The sequence below is a fragment of the Gossypium hirsutum genome, chromosome D04, assembly GCF_007990345.1.
Source record: "Gossypium hirsutum isolate 1008001.06 chromosome D04, Gossypium_hirsutum_v2.1, whole genome shotgun sequence".
NCBI classification, from domain to species: domain Eukaryota; kingdom Viridiplantae; phylum Streptophyta; class Magnoliopsida; order Malvales; family Malvaceae; genus Gossypium; species Gossypium hirsutum.
The window spans coordinates 49,592,598-49,613,142 of NC_053440.1; the positions used below are offsets into that span (position 1 = coordinate 49,592,598).

Consider the following 20,545-nt stretch of genomic DNA (forward strand, 5'->3'; position numbering starts at 1 on the left):
TAAGATTAAAGACTATTCTATATTTTATAATTTTTTTACAAAACAATTTCTATTTTTTATATTTTGTTAACATTTTCTCATATTATAAAATTATCTTTTGAGATCTTTAATCTTGTTGCATTTTAAAATTGTTATCATATACAAAAGGACCATTAAAAAAAAAGAACAAATTGTACATATGAAACTTGTATATGTAGTAATCTTCTATTCAATTTTAAATCTTTGAAGTTAATATCCATGCAATTCTAATTTTTAAAATAATTTTCTATTATTTCAATTTAAAAGTTATACTTTTAATTTTTTCCTAATGAGTCGTTTACCGAATCGTTGCAATTGATGTTCGATCCTGAAGAGAAGGAAGAGATCTTCAAAAAGTGAGTTTTTATGATAAAATAAATAATCAAACCTATTTCAATGTTCCCGCCATTCTCTATTTCCTTGAAAAGGGAGCTCAACCACAGCAATGAATGTTTGATTAATAAATAAATGGTGAGCATTTAGTATTCAAATAGTATTTTTTTTTGTAATTTTAAAAAATTGATATAATTTTTTTAATATTTACTATACTCATTAATTTTTTAATCCTAATTTTAATTTAATTTTCATCACCTAATGAATGCTGATAAATTTATTTCATATGTATTTTGACTAGATAGATAATCTATTTAAACATAGTATATAATTATATTAAATAAGTTTTTTATAGAAATATATAATATACATAAAATATAATAATTATTTTTTATATTTTTATATCTAGATTAAACTACATTAGTAGTCACTTAACTATGATTTTTTGGCTATCGAATTATAAAAATTTACAAAATGACCACTCAACTATTAGTAATTTTTTAAATATATATTTTTTAATATTTTACTATACTCACATTATATTTTATAATTTTTTTACTTATAGAGTTTAAAATTTTTATTTATAATGTAACAAATGTTAACTTTTTTTGTAAAAAAAATTAAACTCTAAAATAAAAAATATATAAAATATAGTGTAGCTTTTCATCTTATGTTGTTAGTTAAAAGAGGAAGGAATTCCACATTGTCTAGGAACAAGCTGCAAACATATTAATGAGTCTATATATACACATATCTCACATCCTACATTACTTAAGAAAATAAGAGAAATGAGACTTTGGATTTATATAAATATCTGTTTTGTAAGTTTTATTTTCACATTAATTAGCGACAAAAAAAATGGTTTTATAATATTTTAAAAAAATGACCATTTTTGAAAATTTAATCCGAGCACGGATAAAAATACATCCACATCAGCCCGCTTTTGCCAGACACAAGGAAAAAAACACTCTGTAAATAATTTCAGAAATGAGCCTTTATTGATACTATACCTGATATAACCGTTACATTGAAAATTAAAATACCATAAAATCGACATTTAAGCCTTAATTAACAACCATTTTTAATATTTTTAACTTTTATAATAATACTTCATTATCTCTAATCGTTAATAAAGTTTAATCTTTGTATAAACCTACCATATGCTTCACCAAAATCTCATTAATTATCGTTTTGCAATCTCATCACAAAATTAGGCAAAACTTTCAAGCTTTTTCATCAAATATCATCACAAGTTTTTCTTCTAGTCCTGACAATACTGTTGTTCACCCATGCACGACCATTAGAAACCTTGAAATTAACCCTTGAATCTCGGTTGACAGTTAGTGATTTTTTTAATTTTTAAAATTTATTATTACATTTTTAATTATTATTTCATGTATAAATAATTTATATTTTATATACTTATATACAGAATATATATAATATATCTTCAACTCATTTCAGAGTGAAATATAGTTTTTCCCAAGTTTAGGATATATTTTTTAAAAATTTTCATCACCTAAACTTTAAATTCGTCTCTAATTTTATCTTTGGTTTCTCCTTAATAAATTGATTAAGGTAAGTGCATCTATCAATTAAATAGTATAGTGATGGTGAGCACAGATATTGTTCCCTCGAGGACTACAATTACTAGTAATTATCCTAATAATTTAAGATCTTAATTAAAATTAAATTAACTAATGAATGCACTGATGGGTGTCGAATCCACCAATATAAACCTACGCCTTAGTTTGCAAATTATGCAATATAGGGAGTAGGGTCGATCCCTCAGAGACTGGTTTACTGTAAATTGTTGCTCGCTTGACCAGATTTATGTCGAGGCAGCTGTCGTGCCCAAGACGTTCGGGGGGATAAAAATTTGAAAACCTGAAATTAATAGAAAAATAACGTCAAAAGTAAAGGTTGAAAATAGAATAATAAAAACTGTGAAATAAATATTAAGAAAAATTAATTAGAATGAGCTCAGCTTTAGGCGCGAATTTTCCTCGTCTTTGAACCGATCCTCTAAATTGGATGAACTCCTCTTTTCCAATAAGCTAGTTATAGCTACCAAGGACGCCTCGGACACCAACTCTTCCTTGTGTAAATTAGTTATGGAACATCCAATAACTAACTCTTACCGATCGAACAACCACGAAACGTTCGTGATTTAGAACTCCGGCAGCTTTGCGTTCTAGAAGAGCCTAGCTCGAACCAATGCCCTCAACCGCGTGGGACATTTAAATCCGGTTACTACTTCCCTTGACGGAACCAAACAGCAATCTCCACTTGGCACGCCAATGTGTTCACAGAAAACCGATTAGAAACGTTCTTTTCGAAATTCCAACTGTACGTCTAACCACACTAAATCAAACGACGTCTTTTTTTGACTTAGTGTTGATCTGACTTTGTAAGCTGACAAAATCATACTCTTAATCCGAAGAAGTAATAAGTACTGGAATTTTTAGGAGTTAAATGGCTCGGGTTCGTAACTCACGAGTTTTGACGAGGCTAATTTCAGCCTAAAGCTGAAAATGGGTTTAGTTGGCTAAGGGTTGGGACATGTTGCTATTTGATAAATTAATTAAGGTAAATAGGTGAAAAGGTGGGTGATGTGATTGAGTATGGGGTTTGGAATATATTAAAGTGGGGTGGTTGACTAATTGGAAAAAGGTTGAAAATGGAGTTGTAAATGAAAAGTAGTAAAAAGCTTGAAGTTTTAGGAATTGAAAGTTAAAGAAACTAAAGACAATAAATAAATTTGTGAAAAGTTGAAAATAAAGGTGAAATGGATGGTAGGCTACTGGAACTAATAAATTGAAGGAAGACAAACTAAGAAATAACAAAGGCTGCGTGAGAAAGGAGAGAATTTGAAAGATAAAAGCTAAATGTTTTTTGATTGATGAATTAATGAACAATACAAGCTCTATTTATACTAGGGAGTTTACTAAATTAGGAGTCAACTAGTCATAGGAAATTAAGAAAAAAAATATCCCATAATAAAATAAATCCCAAAATAATCTCCCCCACTAAGTCAACACAATTTTCAGCTAATTAATATTGGAAAAATTCTACTTTGGCCCTCCTTCTTTGCTTCTTTCTTCAATTTGCCCCAATTGTTTCCTTTTTCTTCTATTTAGTCCCAAATTACATTCCTGCACAAAATTCAATAAATATGGCAAAATTAGTGGTGCATTCTCATAAATTAACCAATTTAGTTACATAAAATATGTAACTTTAGCTTCTAATCAAATCCCCCTACTTAGCTTATGCTAGTCTTCGAGCATTTTGTATGTATTTGCAAAAGGAAAAATTTTCTCTGAAATAGGACTTGATACTCATGGTTTGCATAATTCAACAATTTAATCCTAGCACATTAGCATCTCAAATAACCTAACCTAAGAAGTAAGTAAATATATTTCAGAATTTATTAGGACTTGATACTCATGGTTTGCATAATTCAACAATTTAATCCTAGCACATTAGCATCTCAAATAACCTAACCTAATAAGTAAGTAAATATATTTCAGAATTTATTAGAGCTTGATAGACTTACCTTTCATTTTATTATTTTATTTATTTATTTTTGTACTTAGGACATTATCGAAATTTTTTGACGCGAGACATGATGACAACCCAAGCACTATGTTCCGGTTACTCAATTCGGATGTCTCTAAGCGGGTTATTTCGCCCTACTCATGATAACTTGTTAGCGGAGTGAGTGCAAAGAAATTGGACAGCCACACGAACCTTTTTACGCGAGATGTGATGACAACCCAAGCACCACGTTCCGGTTACTCAGCCCGATGCGCAACCCCAATTTTTCACTCTTAACATTCGTATCAGAGGAGTATTATTATTTTTTTCCCTTTTTTTTTTGAAAGATATGACATATGATAAAAGGTAGGCAATCAAGCAAACTCATAATTCCCAAAAAATTTCTTACCCACTAAGTCTAAGTTATTGAAAAGTTTCATGTGTAAAGAATTAAATAGCTAAATCGGTCAAACCATTAGTGTACCATCCCCAATTTATCAAAAGAAAAATTTTACCTTTTACCGAAAACATGCAGAAATAGCGATGACAGATAAGCAAATTAGAACCAATTTATATTTCTCTCCCCCTGCTTATTTTACATTGTCCCAATGTAATTTAAAAAATAAAAGTAAAGATAAGTAGGAGCAAGAAAGAAAAAGAAACTCCCCATGTATTTCAACGTCGTGGAGGGTGGTCTCGTAGATAGAGTGGGCCTTGGCTGAAATAAAAAGAATTTTGTGGGTTGACATGTGGAATTTAATTTTGTCTTGGAATATTTTCCTGCAAAAATAAAAATGAAATAAAATAAAATAGTAAAAATAAATAATAATAATAATAATAATAGGAAAATTAAAATGTTTTTTTTTTCAAATTTATTAGCTAAGCTATAAACTCAAGAAATAAATTATTAAAAACCAAGATTACGAGATTTGGTAAAACAGTCGTGATAAATGCACCAAGTAAGTTCCCAGGAAAGAGAGGTGAGTCATAATGGACATACTTAAGTACCAAGTCTTTCCTTAAACAGAACTAATCCTTGACATGCATTTTCATTTTCCATTTTACCAAAAATTTTATTTTCATAAAGGAAAAGAAAATTTGGGTTGCCTCCCAACAGCGCTTTGTTTAACGTCGTTAGCTTGACGACCTGTTATTCAAATTCTGGGCTCCTCGAGAATAATCTCCTCAATCGTGTGTGTTTGAAAATTCTCATAGAAGGGTTTCAATCGTTGACCATTCACCTTAAAACACTTCCGGGTTTCTTCGCTTTGAATTTCCACTGCACCATTTGAGAATAAATTAGTGATAGTAAATGGACCTATCCATTTGGATCGAAGCTTACCAGCGAAAATTTTTAAGGTGGAGTCGTATAGGAGAACTTTTTGTCCTATTGAAAACTGCTTCGTAGTGATCATCTTATCATGGAACGCCTTCGTCTTTTCTTTATAAACTTGAACATTTTCATATGCATCGTTTCTAATTTCCTCGAGTTCCTGAATGTCCAACTTTCGAGCTCTTCCTGCGGTCTCCATCTCTATATTACACTGCTTAACTGTCCAAAATGTTTTGTGCTCTAATTCGACCGGGAGATGGCACGGTTTACCAAAAACAAGTCGATAAGGTGACATGTCTATTGGTCCCTTGTAAGCTGTCCTATAAGCCCAAAGTGCGTCATTTAGTCTCAAGCTCCAATCTTTTCTGTTAGGTTTAACAGTCTTCTCTAATATGGACTTGATTTTTCGATTTGACACTTCAGCTTGTCCGTTTGTTTGTGGATGGTAGGCAGTGGCAATTCGTTGAGTCACTCCATATTTTTCCATAAGTGCACTTACGAGTTTATTGCAGAAATGAGTTCCTCTGTCGCTGATTAATGCTCGTGGGGTGCCATACCTGGAAAAGATAGAACTTTTAAGAAAGTCAACCACAATCTTAGCATTATCATTGCGAGTAGCCTTTGCTTCTATCCACTAATAAACGTAATCAACAGCTAAGAGTATATAGAAATTACCAAAAGAATAAATAAAAAGGACCCATAAAATCGATGTCCCACACATAAAAAATTTCACAAATATGGATAGGAGTAAGGGGCATCTCATTTCGTCGACTAAGGTTATCGACTTTTTGGCATCTTTCACAGGTTTTACAGAATAAGAAGCCATCACGAAATATGTTTGGCCAAAATAGTCCACACTCTAGAATTTTATGTGCGGTGCGTTTGAGTCCAAAGTGTCCTCCACATGCATAAGAATGACAAAAAGTTAAGATAGACTGTACCTCTGTTTCTGATACACACCGTCGGATTACCTGATCGGAGCAATGCTTCCATAGGTAAGGATCATCCCAAATGTAATATCGAGCGTCCTTTTTAATCTTATCTTTTTTAGACCTTGGTAATTCTGAAGGTATAGTACCTGTGACGAGATAGTTTACTATATCTGTGTACCAAGGATGAAACGCATTTGCTGAAAACAGGTTTTCATCTGGGAAGTTGTCTTTCAATGGTGTGTCATTTGCTGGAATCGGTAATCGACTCAGATGGTCAGCTACTAAGTTTTCGCATCCCTTCTTATCCCGGATTTCAAAATCAAATTCTTGCAGGAGTAGAATCCACCTAATCAGTCAAGGTTTTGCCTCCTTCTTCCCTATCAAATATTTCAAAGCTGCATCATCAGAAAAAATAATCACTTTAGTTCTCAATAGGTAAGATCTAAATTTATCTAAAGCAAACACAACAGCTAATAATTCTTTCTCAGTGGTTGTGTAATTGCTTTGGGTAGCATCCAAGGTTTTCGAAGCGTAGTAGATAACATGAGGCTCTTTCCCTATTCTTTGGCCAAGAACAGCTCCCACACTTCGATCACTTGCATCACACATGATTTCGAACGGGAAGTTCCAATTTGGTGGTTGCACTATAGGGGCGGAGACCAATTTCTGCTTCAGTACGTCAAATGCATCTTTACAAGTCTGGTCTAAATTAAATTCTTTATCCTTCTGTAACAAACTGCAAAGCGGTTGCGCGATATTCGAGAAATCTTTTATGAATCGTCTGTAAAATCTTGCATGTCCAAGAAACAAACGAATTTCCCTCTCAAATGTGGGGTAAGGTAATGAGTTAATAATATCCATTTTTGCTTTATCGACCTCAATACCTTCTGAGGAAACTATATGACCTAAAATTAATCCTTTGTCAACCATGAAATGACATTTTTCATAATTTAAAACAAGATTAAATTCTAGGCATCTTTGTAATATCTTAGCAAGATTATCGAGACATTCATTAAAAGAGTTACCGTACACCGTAAAGTCATCCATGAAGACTTCAATAATTTTCTCCACGTAATCGGAGAATATGCTTACCATGCATCTTTGAAAAGTGGCTGGAGCATTACAGAGTCCAAACGGCATTCGTCTATACGCAAACGTTCCAAAGGGGCACGTGAAAGTCGTTTTGTCTTAATCTTCAGGCGCTACCGAAATTTGGAAAAATCCTGAATATCCATCGAGACAACAATAATGAGTCTTACCAACTAATCGCTCGAGCATTTGATCGATGAAAGAAAGTGAAAAATGGTCTTTTCGGGTAGCTGCATTTAACTTTCTGTAATCGATGCAAACCCTCCATCCATTCTGGACTCGGGTAGGAACTAGCTCTCCAGACGAATTTTTCACCACTGTCACGCCAGTTTTCTTGGGCACGACATGAACCGGGCTAACCCAATCACTATCGGAGATTGGGTATATCATTCTAGCATCCAACAATTTTTGAATTTCCTTCTTCACTACCTCCATCATGGGTGGATTAAGGCGCCTCTGAGCATCTCTTTTTGGTTTCGTGTTATCTTCGATGGAAATTCTGTGCATACAGGTGGATGGACTTAGCCCTTTTATGTCGGCTATTGTCCAACCAATAGCCTCTTTATAATCTCTTAGAACTCGAACTAGACTTTCCTCCTCGTCTTTGGTTAGTTTGTTTGACACTATTACTGGTAAGGTGTCTTTCTCTCCCCAAAACACGTACTTGAGGTGGTCCGGTAATGCTTTAAGCTTCAAGGTTGGTGGCTGCAAAATCGAAGGCAACATTTTAGTTTGGGAAGGTAACAGTTCAAATTGGTTACCTTGATTTGTCAACGATGGTTGCGTCTCCAAGTGTTTGATAATTTCGCGCAACGGATCTTCTATAACTGCTAACTCCTCCAAACGACTTAAAACATCCATGCCAATGCTTCTGTAAAAGACAGTTTCCAATTCATCAAAGTCATGATATTCAGAATAATTTTGAGTTAAACAATCTATACTATCGATACTGGAAATATTTGATAACGAGTTAGGATGATTCATGGCTTCGTAGACATTGAATTTCATGATGTCGCCATCAAACTCCATTGTCAACATTCCACTCTGAACATCAATTTTTGCGCTTGCGGTACTTAGGAACAGTCTTTCAAGTAAGATGTCAGACGAATTAGTTGTGTTATCATCCTCCATATTAATAATGTAGAAATCTGCAGGGAAAACTAATTCGTTAACTTTAACAATGACGTCTTCAAGCAACCCTTCGGGATAAATGACTGACCTGTCCGCCAACTGGATAATAACTCCTGTCATTTTCAAAGGACCCGCGTTAATCATCTTATATATAGGATAAGGCATAACATTAATGGAAGCCCCTAAATCACACATGGCTTTCTTAATGCCTACATTACCTATCTTACAAGAAATAGCAAACATACCTTGGTCCTTATATTTGGGCGGAACTTTCTTTTGCAGTACTGCGGAGACATTTTCTCCTACATTTACTCTTTCGTTACCTATAAACCTTCTCTTGCTAGTGCACAATTCCTTGAGAAATTTCGCATAACGAGGGATTTGTTTGATAGCGTCGAGTAAAGGGATATTTACCTCCACCTTCCTGAACGTTTCGAGGATTTCTTTTTCCTCCTTCTCTTTCTTATCCTTTGCGAGTCTCCTTGGAAAAGGAGGTGGCACCACAATTGGTTTCTGAATTTCTGAGTCTGGTTTGGCTTTTGGATCAGAGATATGCTTTTCCTGTTCCTTGTCTTGCCCATGACTTTTGTCGGGAACTGGTTCCAGAACTTTTCCGCTACGAAGAGTTATTGCACTTGCATTTTGCCGAGGATTCGGCTCTGTCTGGGAAGGTAATTTACCTTGAGATTCCAAACGATTAACCGCCATCGAGAGTTTACTAACTTGATTAGTTAACTCTTGAATTGATGCGTCTGTCCTCTGTTGGTACTTCGCAACATCGACGGCAAGTCTTTCCATAACAACTTCTAGAGATGTGCTCGGCTTGGGTGGCGGTTCCGGAGGTCTTGGTTGGTACGATGGATTATATCGAGGGTTACCTCCGTAATTTAAGTTGGGATGATCCTTCCACCTGGGTTGTAACTATTGGAGAAAGGATCATAACATCTTTGTGAATGTCCCAGAAATCCTCCGACAGTGTCGACATGTGCCGTTGAATTTTCATTAAGGATTGGGCACAAATCCGTCGGATGTTCAGACGTAGTACAAATTCCACACAGTTGGGTCCGATTCTTCTTTTCTGTAAGCATAGATTGAACAACATTAGTGAGCTTATCCAATTTATCTTCTAAGGATGAAATGTTTACCCCATTAACCCGTCTTGTAGGTTCTGAATTTGGCCGATACTGTTGAGAATTTGCCGCCATGGTGGATATCAGTTCTTTTGCCCCTTGAGGAGTCATATTGACAAGCGCCCCTCCACTAGCAGCGTCAATCATTTTCATTTCCATAGGGAGCAAACTCTCGTAGAAATACTGAAGAAGTGATTGTTCGGTCAACCCGTGTTGAGGACAACTTGCACACAGTTTTTTGTACCGCTCCCAATAGTCATAGAGCGATTCACTTTCCATTTGGCGAATTCCCACTATGTCTCTCCTAAGTTCAGCTGCTCGCGATGCTGGGAAAAATCTGTCAAGAAAAACACGAGATAAGTCATCCCATGTTGTAATAGAACCTGGAGGTAAGTAAAATAACCATTCTTTTGCTGTATCAACTAAAGAGAAAGGAAAGGCCCGAAGTTTAATTTCATCTTCGGTTACTCCTTGAGGTTTCATGCTTGAGCAAACCATGTGGAATTCTCTCAAGTGAGTGTGTGGATTTTCGTTCTTCAAGCCTCGAAAAGTGGGCAAAAGATGGATTATGCCTGACTTCAACTCGAACGGGGTTTCTCCAATTGGATAGTTGATGCATAACGGTGTTTGCTCGTTGGGAGCAGCGGCTAGTTGACGAATGGTTCGGTTCGCCATCCTTTCTGGTTCACCGAGGTTGTCTTCTACTTCTTTTGTTTCAGGAAGTGGTTCGGTCTCAGGATCAACCACTTCGACTTGTTTTCCACGTCGAATTGCCTCTGCACGAATTGCTAGTCTCAACTTTTCAATGTCAGTTTCTAAGAGCCCTTGTCCTAGCTCAACTTCTTCTTTACTTGCACATTTAAGAGCTTCTGTCTCTTTTCATCGTGCTCGTGCTGATTTTTCAATCTCTGGGTCGTATTCGAGATCTTCGGATGAAGATCTGGTCATGAAGATAATTTAAATAATTGTAGTGCTGCTAGTCTCCGGCAACGGCGCCAAAAATGATGGGTGTTGAATCCACCAATATAAACCTACGCCTTAGTTTGCAAATTATGCAGTATAGGGAGTAGGGTCGATCCCTCAGAGACTGGTTTACTGTAAATTGTTGCTCGCTTGACCAGATTTATGTCGAGGCAGTTGTCGTGCCCAAGACGTTCGGGGGGATAAAAATTTGAAAACCTGAAATTAATAGAAAAATAACGTCAAAAGTAAAAGTTGAAAACATAATAATAAAAACCGTGAAATAAATATTAAGAAAAATTAATTAGAATGAGCTCAGCTTTAGGCGCGAATTTTCCTCGTCTTTGAACCGATCCTCTAAATTGGATAAATTCCTCTTTTCCAATAAGCTAGTTATAGCTACCAAGGACGCCTCGGACACCAACTCTTCCTTGTGTAAATTAGTTATGGAACATCCAATAACTAACTCTTACCGATCGAACAACCACGAAACGTTCGTGATTTAGAACTCCGGCAGCTTTGCGTTCTAGAAGAGCTTAGCTCGAACCAATGCCCTCAACCGCATGGGACATTTAAATCTGGTTACTACTTCCCTTGACGGATCCAAACAACAATCTCCACTTGGCACGCCAATGTGTTCACAGAAAACCGATTAGAAACGTTCTTTTTGAAATTCTAACTGTACGTCTAACAACACTAAATCAAACGACGTCTTTTTTTGACTTAGTGTTGATCTGACTTTGTGAGCTGACAAAATCATACTCTTAATCCGGAGAAGTAATAAGTACTGGAATTTTTAGGAGTTAAATAGCTCGGGTTCGTAACTCACGAGTTTTGACGAGGCTAATTTCGGCCTAAAGCTGAAAATGGTTTAGTTGGTTAAGGGTTGGGACATGTTGGTATTTGATAAATTAATTAAGGTAAATAGATGAAAAGGTGGGTGATGTGATTGAGTATGGGGTTTGGAATATATTAAAGTGGGGTGGTTGACTAATTGGAAAAAAAATTGAAAAAGGAGTTGTAAATGAAAAGTAGTAAAAAGTTGGAAGTTTTAGGAATTGAAAGTTAAAGAAACTAAAGACAATAAATAAATTTGTGAAAAGTTGAAAATAAATGTGAAATGGATGGTAGGCTACTGGAACTAATAAATTGAAGGAAGACAAACTAAGAAATAACAAAGGCTGCGTGAGAAAGGAGAAAATTTGAAAGATAAAAGCTAAATGTTTTTTGATTGATGAATTAATGAACAATACAAGCTCTATTTATACTAGGAAGTTTACTAAATTAGAAGTCAACTAGTCATAGGAAATTAAGGAAAAAAATATCCCATAATAAAATAAATCCCAAAATAATCTCCCCCACTAAGTCAACATAATTTTCAGCTAATTAATATTGGAAAAATTCTACTTTGGCCCTCCTTCTTTGCTTCTTTCTTCATTTTGCCCCAATTGTTTCATTTTTCTTCTATTTAGCCCCAAATTACATTCCTGCACAAAATTCAATAAATATGGCAAAATTAGTGGTGCATTCTCATAAATTAACCAATTTAGTTACATAAAATATGTAACTTTAGCTTCTAATCATGCACCGAAGAATAAAACACAAAATCAGTCAAATATCAACAAAGTGACAAAAACAATACCTAGGTAAGAATCCACCTAGATTTCATCTATAATTCTCAATCTAATTTATGCAATTTCTTTTCTTAGTTATTTGATACATAGGAATCCTTAATTTATGTTAATATCTCTTTCGAGTATAAGAAGAACTAACTCTAGGTTGAGTAATTGAAATTTCTTTCTAATTAAAACTCCTATTATTGCATTAATTCACTATATGGATACCCTTATTAGATTTTACTCTAATCCAATAGATATATGTCGTCCTATTTTTAGGATTGCATGCAACTCCATTCAATTATACTAGATCTAATCACAAGAAGAGTCTATTCAACCTCGAACTTGTGCACATCAAACATGGATGAACACTCTAGAATTATCGACCATGAATAATTAAGCATTCATAGTTGAAAACAAAGAAACTAAGGTCCATCTCCCCTAGGTATTAGGAGAATTAGTTCATAATTGCAAGAATAAAAACCAAAAATACAATATAACCACTAAAATAAAAGAAATCCATGATAACTCCCTCGGAAATCAAGTTTGTAACACCCCCAACCCGTATCCCTCGTCGGAACCGAGTTACGGAGCATTACTGGAGTTTATAGATCAAACAGACAGAAATTTCAAACATTTCATATCATCAAAACAAGTCATCAAAGCATCATTTTAATCCAAATTATAAACATACCAATTCCAAATCAATTTGCCTAGTTCATGAGCACTTAAACATAGAATTAAATTCACATGCACCTATCTAGATTTAGTTCAATTTATCATGCCATAATATGGCTTTAAAAACAAACACATATTTATATGTATAAAACCAGCCAAAATTAAACTTATAACCTCATTTACAATCAAACCACAAAATAACTATTATTTAGACACCCTAGGTACATGCCGACACAAAGGATAAACATCACCACATTTGAGTTCGAGATCGTTGTTGGATGCTGAACCGGCGATCAAAAGTTAAGTACCTAACCTTCGCACGGAAACAAAACCGTACGTTGAGTATAAACTCAGTGATATTTCTATAATCTGAATATTTAAAGATAAGAAATTACAAATATACAGTTGAAATATAAACACATATTAATATTTAATTATTACAACAACCATATCATATTTCATTTGTTTCTCAAATATCTCAATTCTCATACTTGCTATATAAATAGCTTTTCACAATTTATTTCTCATTTCATTATACAATTGCAATATTCATTCCATAGTCATTTCATGAGTATATAACTCATATATTCCATATATTTGTAATATATTTCACATTCTATTTTCAATTCACTATTTCACTTCAATTTCTCATACCATACCATTTCAATATCAATTATAAAAATTTATTATTCATTTACCCCTATTAACACGACTCGGACTCAGACGGATACACAGATTCTACCAAAACACACCAGTTTTGCACCCAATGCCTCATCAGATACTTCAAAGTAATAATTTGACACCCAGTGTCTCATTGGTTAAACCGAAGTAAATTGGCACCCAGTACCTTATTGAATTAATCCGAAGTAGTAAATTGACATCCAATGTCTCATCGACTCGAAGTCGAAGAAATCCCTGAACTCTTCCAATCCTATGGCATGCCATCTATATCCGACTCAGCCCAATACAATAAATAGGGTTTTAATTCACTTTTCAAATACAACCAATATTTATTTTAATTCAAATAATCAATATATTCAATATATATACCAATTCAATCAATATAAATTCAATAAATTCATCACATACTAAATCAATCCATTTCAATTGCAAAACACAATAATTCTCACCTCAACACTTACCATATACATTAAATTGAATTATAGAAATACAAATCAGAAATTCTTAGCTATTCCTTGTCGACTTTATCTTTCCCCTTTTTAGTCGAGGATTCCAGTACGACGTTAGCTACGAAATTAAAACAATTAAAATTCATCAGTACAATACAATTCAATTCCATAATGCATATTTCAATTTTTACTCAATATTTGTCTAAATTCCAACTTAGTCCCTAAACCGAGGCTAATTTTATTTATTCACAATCAATTCTATATTTACATTCAATTTCCACTTTAAACTAGATTTAACTCTCTAATTTCACTTAAATTCCTAAATTTCAAAATTTTCACAATTTAGTCCCTATTACTCAAAATTTACAATTTATTCTACAATTCAATCCTTTTTCACTTCTAACTTAAAAATCTATCAATTTAATCCCTAATACTAAAATTATTCAACATTAACAACACCTAAAAACTCAATGATTTCTAAAATTTTAACATGGATCGGATAGTATTTAATACCGGAATTTCAAAAAATAAAAATTACAAGAAAAAGGACTAAATTGACTAACCAATTGAACTTGAAACTTTGAAACCCTAATTTTCTCCTTTCTTTCCTTTTCTCCTACTTCGTTTTTGCAGCTCTGTCTCTTTATTTATTTCTTTTTCTTTTATTTCTTTGTTTTATTATTATATAATATAATATATAATATATAATATATAATATATATACTTAAAAATTAAGATATAATATTATAATATTATAATATATATTTTAACTTTAAATTTTTTAATAATAAACACTTATGCCGCCTCATTTATAAGCAATGACATAATTGCTTCTTTAGTCCTTTTACTTTTTCTTTAATCTATAATTCAACTTTTACTCTATATACAATTTAGTCCTCATACCTAATTACTTTTAATTCAAGCAAATTCACTTAATCGAAACCTAATTAACTGCACAACTAGCTTTGTAAATATTTATATAAATATTTACGAGTCCCGATTTACAGGAACGGAGTCTTGGGAATGCACTTTTTTTAAAAAATTTGATCCTTTTTAATTAATTAACCATCAAAACGTTAATATTTCTTAACGAAACTTTAATACCACCTTAATGACACTTTGTAAATACTTATAAAAATATTTACGGCTCAATTTATAAAAACAAGATCCCGATACCTTATTTTCTAAAACCACTTGAACTTAATAAAACACTTATATAACATAAATTATCAAATAAAAAACCTTTTTAAAAATCACATTTGGCTCGTAAATATTAAATAATAATATTTACGAACTTACTCGCCGGATTTGGTATCCTCGAAATCACTATTTTCGACACCACTAAAAAAACGGGTTGTTACGAGGTTGGACTCTTGAATCTTGTTGGAAATTGGCTTCAATGGTGTTCTTTAGGTAATTTTCGTGAAATCCCTTGATGACTGCTTATTATTATTTTTATTTCCTTATTTATACCTTCTTAAAGTGCCACCCCCTAAAAATTGTGACTTCCAGTTGTTAATGTACATGGTTTACGAAATTGACACGCTCTGGGCACATGGCCGTGTGGATTGCCCATGTGAAAGTCTATCGCATGTGTACAGGTTCCAAAAAGTTCCAATGTTCTAATTTCCATCATTTTTCACTCATATTACTCCCAAGTGTCATATTAAGCATCAAAACATGAATATAAATGATTAGGAGTAATGATTCACAATTAATGTCACATAATCAACTAAAAATGCATCTAAAATATGTTACTTTTGACACTTATCGTTTCTTTTTGACTCTCTTTCAAAAACCTCTAATTTTGCTAGTAAATTTATTTTGCCTTTATGGATAAAAAAATTATCATATTAGGATTTTATGGGAGTTATTTTTATTATAGTAAAATTTTTATTGATTTAAATTTGAAATTTTCTTTTATGTAATGGATTTAGTTTTTTTTTCTTCCACTATTTGATTCAATCTTATTTGAGAATTTAAAAGTTGAGTTTTCCTTTATGCACTTATTGTTTTTCTTCCACTACTAGAAATTATTATAGTTTTTTTGAATTATATGTGGACAAATATTTTGAATGCAATTGAAAAAATTATTTATATTTTAAAAGTGTTATTAAGATAATATTTTCACTGTTGAACAAAATATAGAACTTTCCTTTTATAACTATGAAAATATAAACATGTTTTCATTTTTATCAATAATTTAAAGAAAGTTTTTTTTAAATATTTAATAGATTTATAAATTTGTAGTTTGTATATCATGTACTCAATTGATTTGACAAAATAGCACTTGCTACAACAATTCTCTCCATATAATATAAATTAAATTAAGTGCTAAATTAACAAAATAATAATTATAAAAGTAATTGATTAAATATACAAGGTTAATTATTATAAAAAGAGAACAAAAGAATTATATATATTATTATGAGAATCAAAGAAAAATAATATATTTGTATTATAATAATTAGTTAAATGGGTTTGCCTTTTGACATTAGGAATTGTTAAAACTCACAATTATCAATAAATTTTAAAAGCATATTTTGGACACATAAATATATATATATATATATATATATATATTTATTCAAGCTATTTTCAATGATTACTCAAATCTAATAATTAAAATTAAAATTTGAATGTAGCATTTTTAAAATCTCAATTGGTTAGCAAATGTTTATTTTAATTTGAGCATATGTATTATTGGATATACAAACAAAATTTGTTCACGATCGGGCTCGCTTGAAAAATGAGAGGGTTTGAGTAAAAATATAGGCCTGAAAAATGGGTTTGAGCCAAAAAATAAGGTCCATTTAAAAAACAGGTCAGGCCTCATGTAAGGTACTTTTTGATTCAAGTCCGACCCGAACTGAAATTGTAAAAAAAAACATTGTTGTTTTGTTGCTATTTCTCCATTTTTTATTGTTTTTCACTGTTTTGCTGTCATTTCACTATTATGTTGTTATTATTTTATTGTTATTGTTTGGATATTATATAACTCTTGTTTTATTATTAATTTTTTTATTATTTTAGAGGCACTTGTTGTTAAATTGTACCTATGTAGTGTTATTTAAGTATAATTTTTTTTAAATTTATTTTCAATTTGTTGGGAAATATTTATTTTAATGTTTTTAGTATTTTTGGTGCATTATAATTTTAATTTTTTATATAAAAATAAAGTTAAAAAATCTTAATACAGACGAGCCGGTTTAGGCTTGGAAAAAAATTTAAGTCCATTTTTTAGGCCGAGCCGATCCTAGACATATCAATAGAGCCTAGATTTTTGTTAGGGCCCAACCCGAACTCGACTCGGTCATAGACAACTCTAATTCAAACTACTTTCAATGGTTATTCAAATCCAGTAATTAAAATTAAAATTAAAATCTGAATGTAGCTTTTGAATTCTCTATTGTTTATCATATATTTATTTTACATGAATATTTTAATTCGAATTAATAATTTTAGACTAATAATTGCAAAATGAAATAATATTTTGAAATTTCTTGTTAAGTCCTATTTGATAATGTGTTTAAAATTTTAATCAATTAAAAATTAATATTCTCAACAACTTTTTTTTTTAAATAGGTTTGATAGCCCATAATGAAATCTAATAGATAATTTTTTTTCTACAAAAAGAAATGTAGAAAATGATAAGTATAGACTTATCTATGGGTTGGATCGGACCCTAACAAAATTTTAGGTCTGGTTGATAGGTTCGGGCTCGGTTGACGCGAAAAGTAAGCTTAAATCTTTGTACAAGCTTAGTTCGGATTATAGATGCTAAACTCGAGCCCGACCTATATTAATTTTTCATTAGTTCGGATTATAGATGATAACAAAGTAGTTGGAAAATAATAGAAAAATAGCAGAATTATTTTTTTTTGTAAATTCGGGTTGGGCCTGGGCCAAAAAACATTACTCGAGGCCCAAAAAACGAGCCTATATTTTTGGTCAAACCCTCCCTGTGACCGATCTATGAACAAATCTAGATAAATAGATAAGAACTTACAGAAAACAAGTTTAAATATTTTTTATTTCATTTCATATTTTACTTTTACCATTTTTCTGTTAACTAATTTTTTGAATTTTACGTTTTAATAATCTTTTAATGTGGATTGATTAGATTTAATATTTTAACTTTTGGTATATAATTCTAACACATAGCGTGAGCCATAAATATATAAATTGGTGGCTCCAAAGGTCGACTTCGGAGATTTATGGCTCCTCTTTAACTTTTCAATTAATGTGCGTGGCTTTCACTTTCGATGTCGGACGTGTTGTCTTTCTCTGCCTATCTGTTCATGTCGATGACTTTGGGAATTTCGACCACCTAAAACACAAAGTTAATAGTCCATAATAAATATTATCAACATCGAAATACATACATAAAACAATTATTTCTTTGCTAATATAAATAATTTATTTTAAATATCTAAAATATAAATTTATAAAAATTAGATGATTGTTTTTCTAATTTACACTTACTAAAATTATCTCCAAATAATATTTTTAGCATTCCATTTATATAAATTTTATAAATTATATTTATATTTTAGAGCTCAATTTTTTATTTCTAAATTTATAATTAATTGAAAATTGAGCTTTAAAATATAAATTTTCAGTTGAAGCACATGACATTTGTCATAAAAAAGTTAACATGGAAGAAGGCAATTATGGAAATTATTATTGATCATAAGACCCAAGACACGAGTCTCTCAATGACGAAAGTACAAATTAAGGAGAAAGAAAGTAAAACACTGTCCAAACATCGATTTCAATTAGTGAGAGCCAAAGCTTTCAAGATCTTAGCTCTAAGCTTCAACCCAAAATCAGCCAGTTTGTCAACATCGGGTAAAACATCCTTCACCGCCTCATGGGCGGAGAAGCAATCCGCCCACTGCACCAACCTAGGCGTTTTGGCCTCCGAAACCAGCTTCGTCTCACACTGTTTCCCGATCACTTCAATCCACCCCAACAAACTACCGAGTGCTATGTCTACAAACCCAATATTATCCCCACCAAAGAAAGCTTTCCCTTTGCTCAACTCTCCAAACGCTCCCTCCAACACCACCGTCCCTCCCACCACTTCCGCCAACGCTGCCTTTTTATCTTCCTCCGTTGCACCTATCAACAGTCTTCTTAAGGCAGGGAAAAACTACGCATGTAAAAACAAACAAACAAAAAAATAAAAATAAATTAGAGGACATAACGAGATATTATCACTAATCAAACAGTTTCGTTATATAACGAACCTTATCGTCGACATAGGCAGCCCAAAATCGGGATTGGGAACGTTCATAGGGATCGGAAGGGAGGATGGAAGAAGCAGAGGTGGTCCAAACCTCATCGATGTACTGAAGGATGATTAGGGACTCGCAGATAGGGTTATGAGCATGGAAGAAGACCGGGATTTTCTTGTAAACAGGGTTAGATTTAAGAAGAAGCTCGCTTTTGGGTGCCAACAAATCTTCCTCCACGTCCTCGTAGCGGACAGATTTGAGGTGAAGGGCAATTTTCACCCTCATCACGAACGGGCTTGCCCATGTACCCAATACCTTCACGTTACTCTCAGCCATATCTCCTTTCCTCTCACAACCAGAAATCTGCGCTGTTTTTATGTATATGTTGTGTTGTGAAGTGCCGGCCTCACTGGCGGATATAAATATAAAGACAGCATCTTAACGAGGCTTCTCACTGATTGCCTGAGTGCTTACGGCTGCTTGCGTCAAAGGATATCTCTGTTACTTGTTTTTTCCTCCTCAACGTGAATAGAATTATGTTTAAGTCTTTGATTGAGTTAAATTTAGGTGAGAAATAACTAATAAATTATAAGATTTTTTTATATAAAATTTAAAAAATAAAGTTGAATAAAAAAATTGTTTATATATTATTTTTATGAAAAAATATTTTTACATTTTTAAATGATTTATTTGACTACATTATTGTCTGATTATTTAGTGATATTGAAACAATATCTTGGTCAATAATGTAGGGCAAGAACATTAAATAAGAATATTAAATTAGGCTTTTATAGTCAAGATAGAAGTATCTTTTTTATTAGAAAAGAAAAAAATATATTAATTGAGTTTTAATTTAGTTGGTATTGATATTATTATTAGTGTAAAAAATATAAATTTAAACGCATTTTATCATCTATTTAAAGATTAGAGAAGAGAATGATTGAGAAAAGAATTCGTGCTTGTGGGATAAGAAATTTGTTGAGCAAGAGAAAGTGTTATTGTGAGTTAAATAAGGAAGAATCAAATTACGGAATTTATATCTATTGTCTAATGAACATTTTCTTCATGTCAAGTTCATGGCCAAAGAGTCTTATGTTTGGTAGGATGAAAGAGAAAGGAAAGAGGAGGGATGGAAAATGGAAAAGAAGAAAGAAATTTAGGGGTAAAGTTGAAAATAAAATTATTAATTTAAGTGAAATGAAAGAGTGGTTTGTGAGATTCATATAGATAGAGGCAAGGTGAAAGAGGAAGTAGGGAAATAATTGAATCCTTATTGTTCATGTTATGGTGGATGGTTCTACTAATTAGTGGATTAAAGCGGTATAAAGTTGTAGGTTTGGGGATCACCTTGGAGAAATAAATTGATTATTGAGAGCAACAAATTTAGGGTGAGTTTGGATGGGCGGTGCGTTTACCTG

General features: G+C 32.4%; 3 protein-coding genes across 3 annotated transcripts; all 3 read right to left on the reverse strand.

The window, feature by feature from the left end:
• Positions 1–5,042: 5,042 nt before the first annotated feature.
• LOC121216125 (uncharacterized) lies at positions 5,043–7,293 on the reverse strand. The gene is made up of 4 exons (XM_041091431.1): positions 7,179–7,293; positions 6,617–7,058; positions 6,193–6,499; positions 5,043–5,855 (listed from the first exon to the last, which is right to left on the reverse strand). Exons 1-4 carry the CDS (start codon positions 7,291–7,293, stop codon positions 5,043–5,045), a joined length of 1,677 nt encoding a protein of 558 aa, XP_040947365.1.
• A 48-nt stretch (positions 7,294–7,341) lies between these two features.
• LOC121216126 (uncharacterized) lies at positions 7,342–9,171 on the reverse strand. Its single transcript, XM_041091432.1, has one exon. It carries the CDS (start codon positions 9,169–9,171, stop codon positions 7,342–7,344), a length of 1,830 nt encoding a protein of 609 aa, XP_040947366.1.
• Positions 9,172–18,545: 9,374 nt separating this feature from the next.
• On the reverse strand, positions 18,546–19,691 carry LOC107899633 (glutathione S-transferase U17). The gene is made up of 2 exons (XM_016825399.2): positions 19,140–19,691; positions 18,546–19,042 (listed from the first exon to the last, which is right to left on the reverse strand). The coding sequence occupies exons 1-2, from the start codon at positions 19,461–19,463 to the stop codon at positions 18,662–18,664; spliced, it is 705 nt and encodes a 234-aa protein (XP_016680888.1). The 5' UTR covers positions 19,464–19,691; the 3' UTR covers positions 18,546–18,661.
• Positions 19,692–20,545: the final 854 nt, after the last annotated feature.

Excerpts from the sequence above, each read along its gene's own strand:
- LOC121216125 (XM_041091431.1), bottom strand. The coding sequence starts at position 7,293 with ATGCCGTTTGGACTCTGTAATGCTCCAGCCACTTTTCAAAGATGCATG. Across the intron at positions 7,059-7,178 it reads GGATGACTTTACGGTGTACG|GTCATATAGTTTCCTCAGAA; the intron begins GTAACTCTTTTA and ends GATTAATTTTAG. Across the intron at positions 5,856-6,192 it reads GGAAGCATTGCTCCGATCAG|TGGATAGAAGCAAAGGCTAC; the intron begins GTAATCCGACGG and ends TACGTTTATTAG.
- LOC121216126 (XM_041091432.1), bottom strand. The coding sequence starts at position 9,171 with ATGGAAAGACTTGCCGTCGATGTTGCGAAGTACCAACAGAGGACAGAC.
- LOC107899633 (XM_016825399.2), bottom strand. The coding sequence starts at position 19,463 with ATGGCTGAGAGTAACGTGAAGGTATTGGGTACATGGGCAAGCCCGTTC. Across the intron at positions 19,043-19,139 it reads CTGCCTATGTCGACGATAAG|TTTTTCCCTGCCTTAAGAAG; the intron begins GTTCGTTATATA and ends TTACATGCGTAG.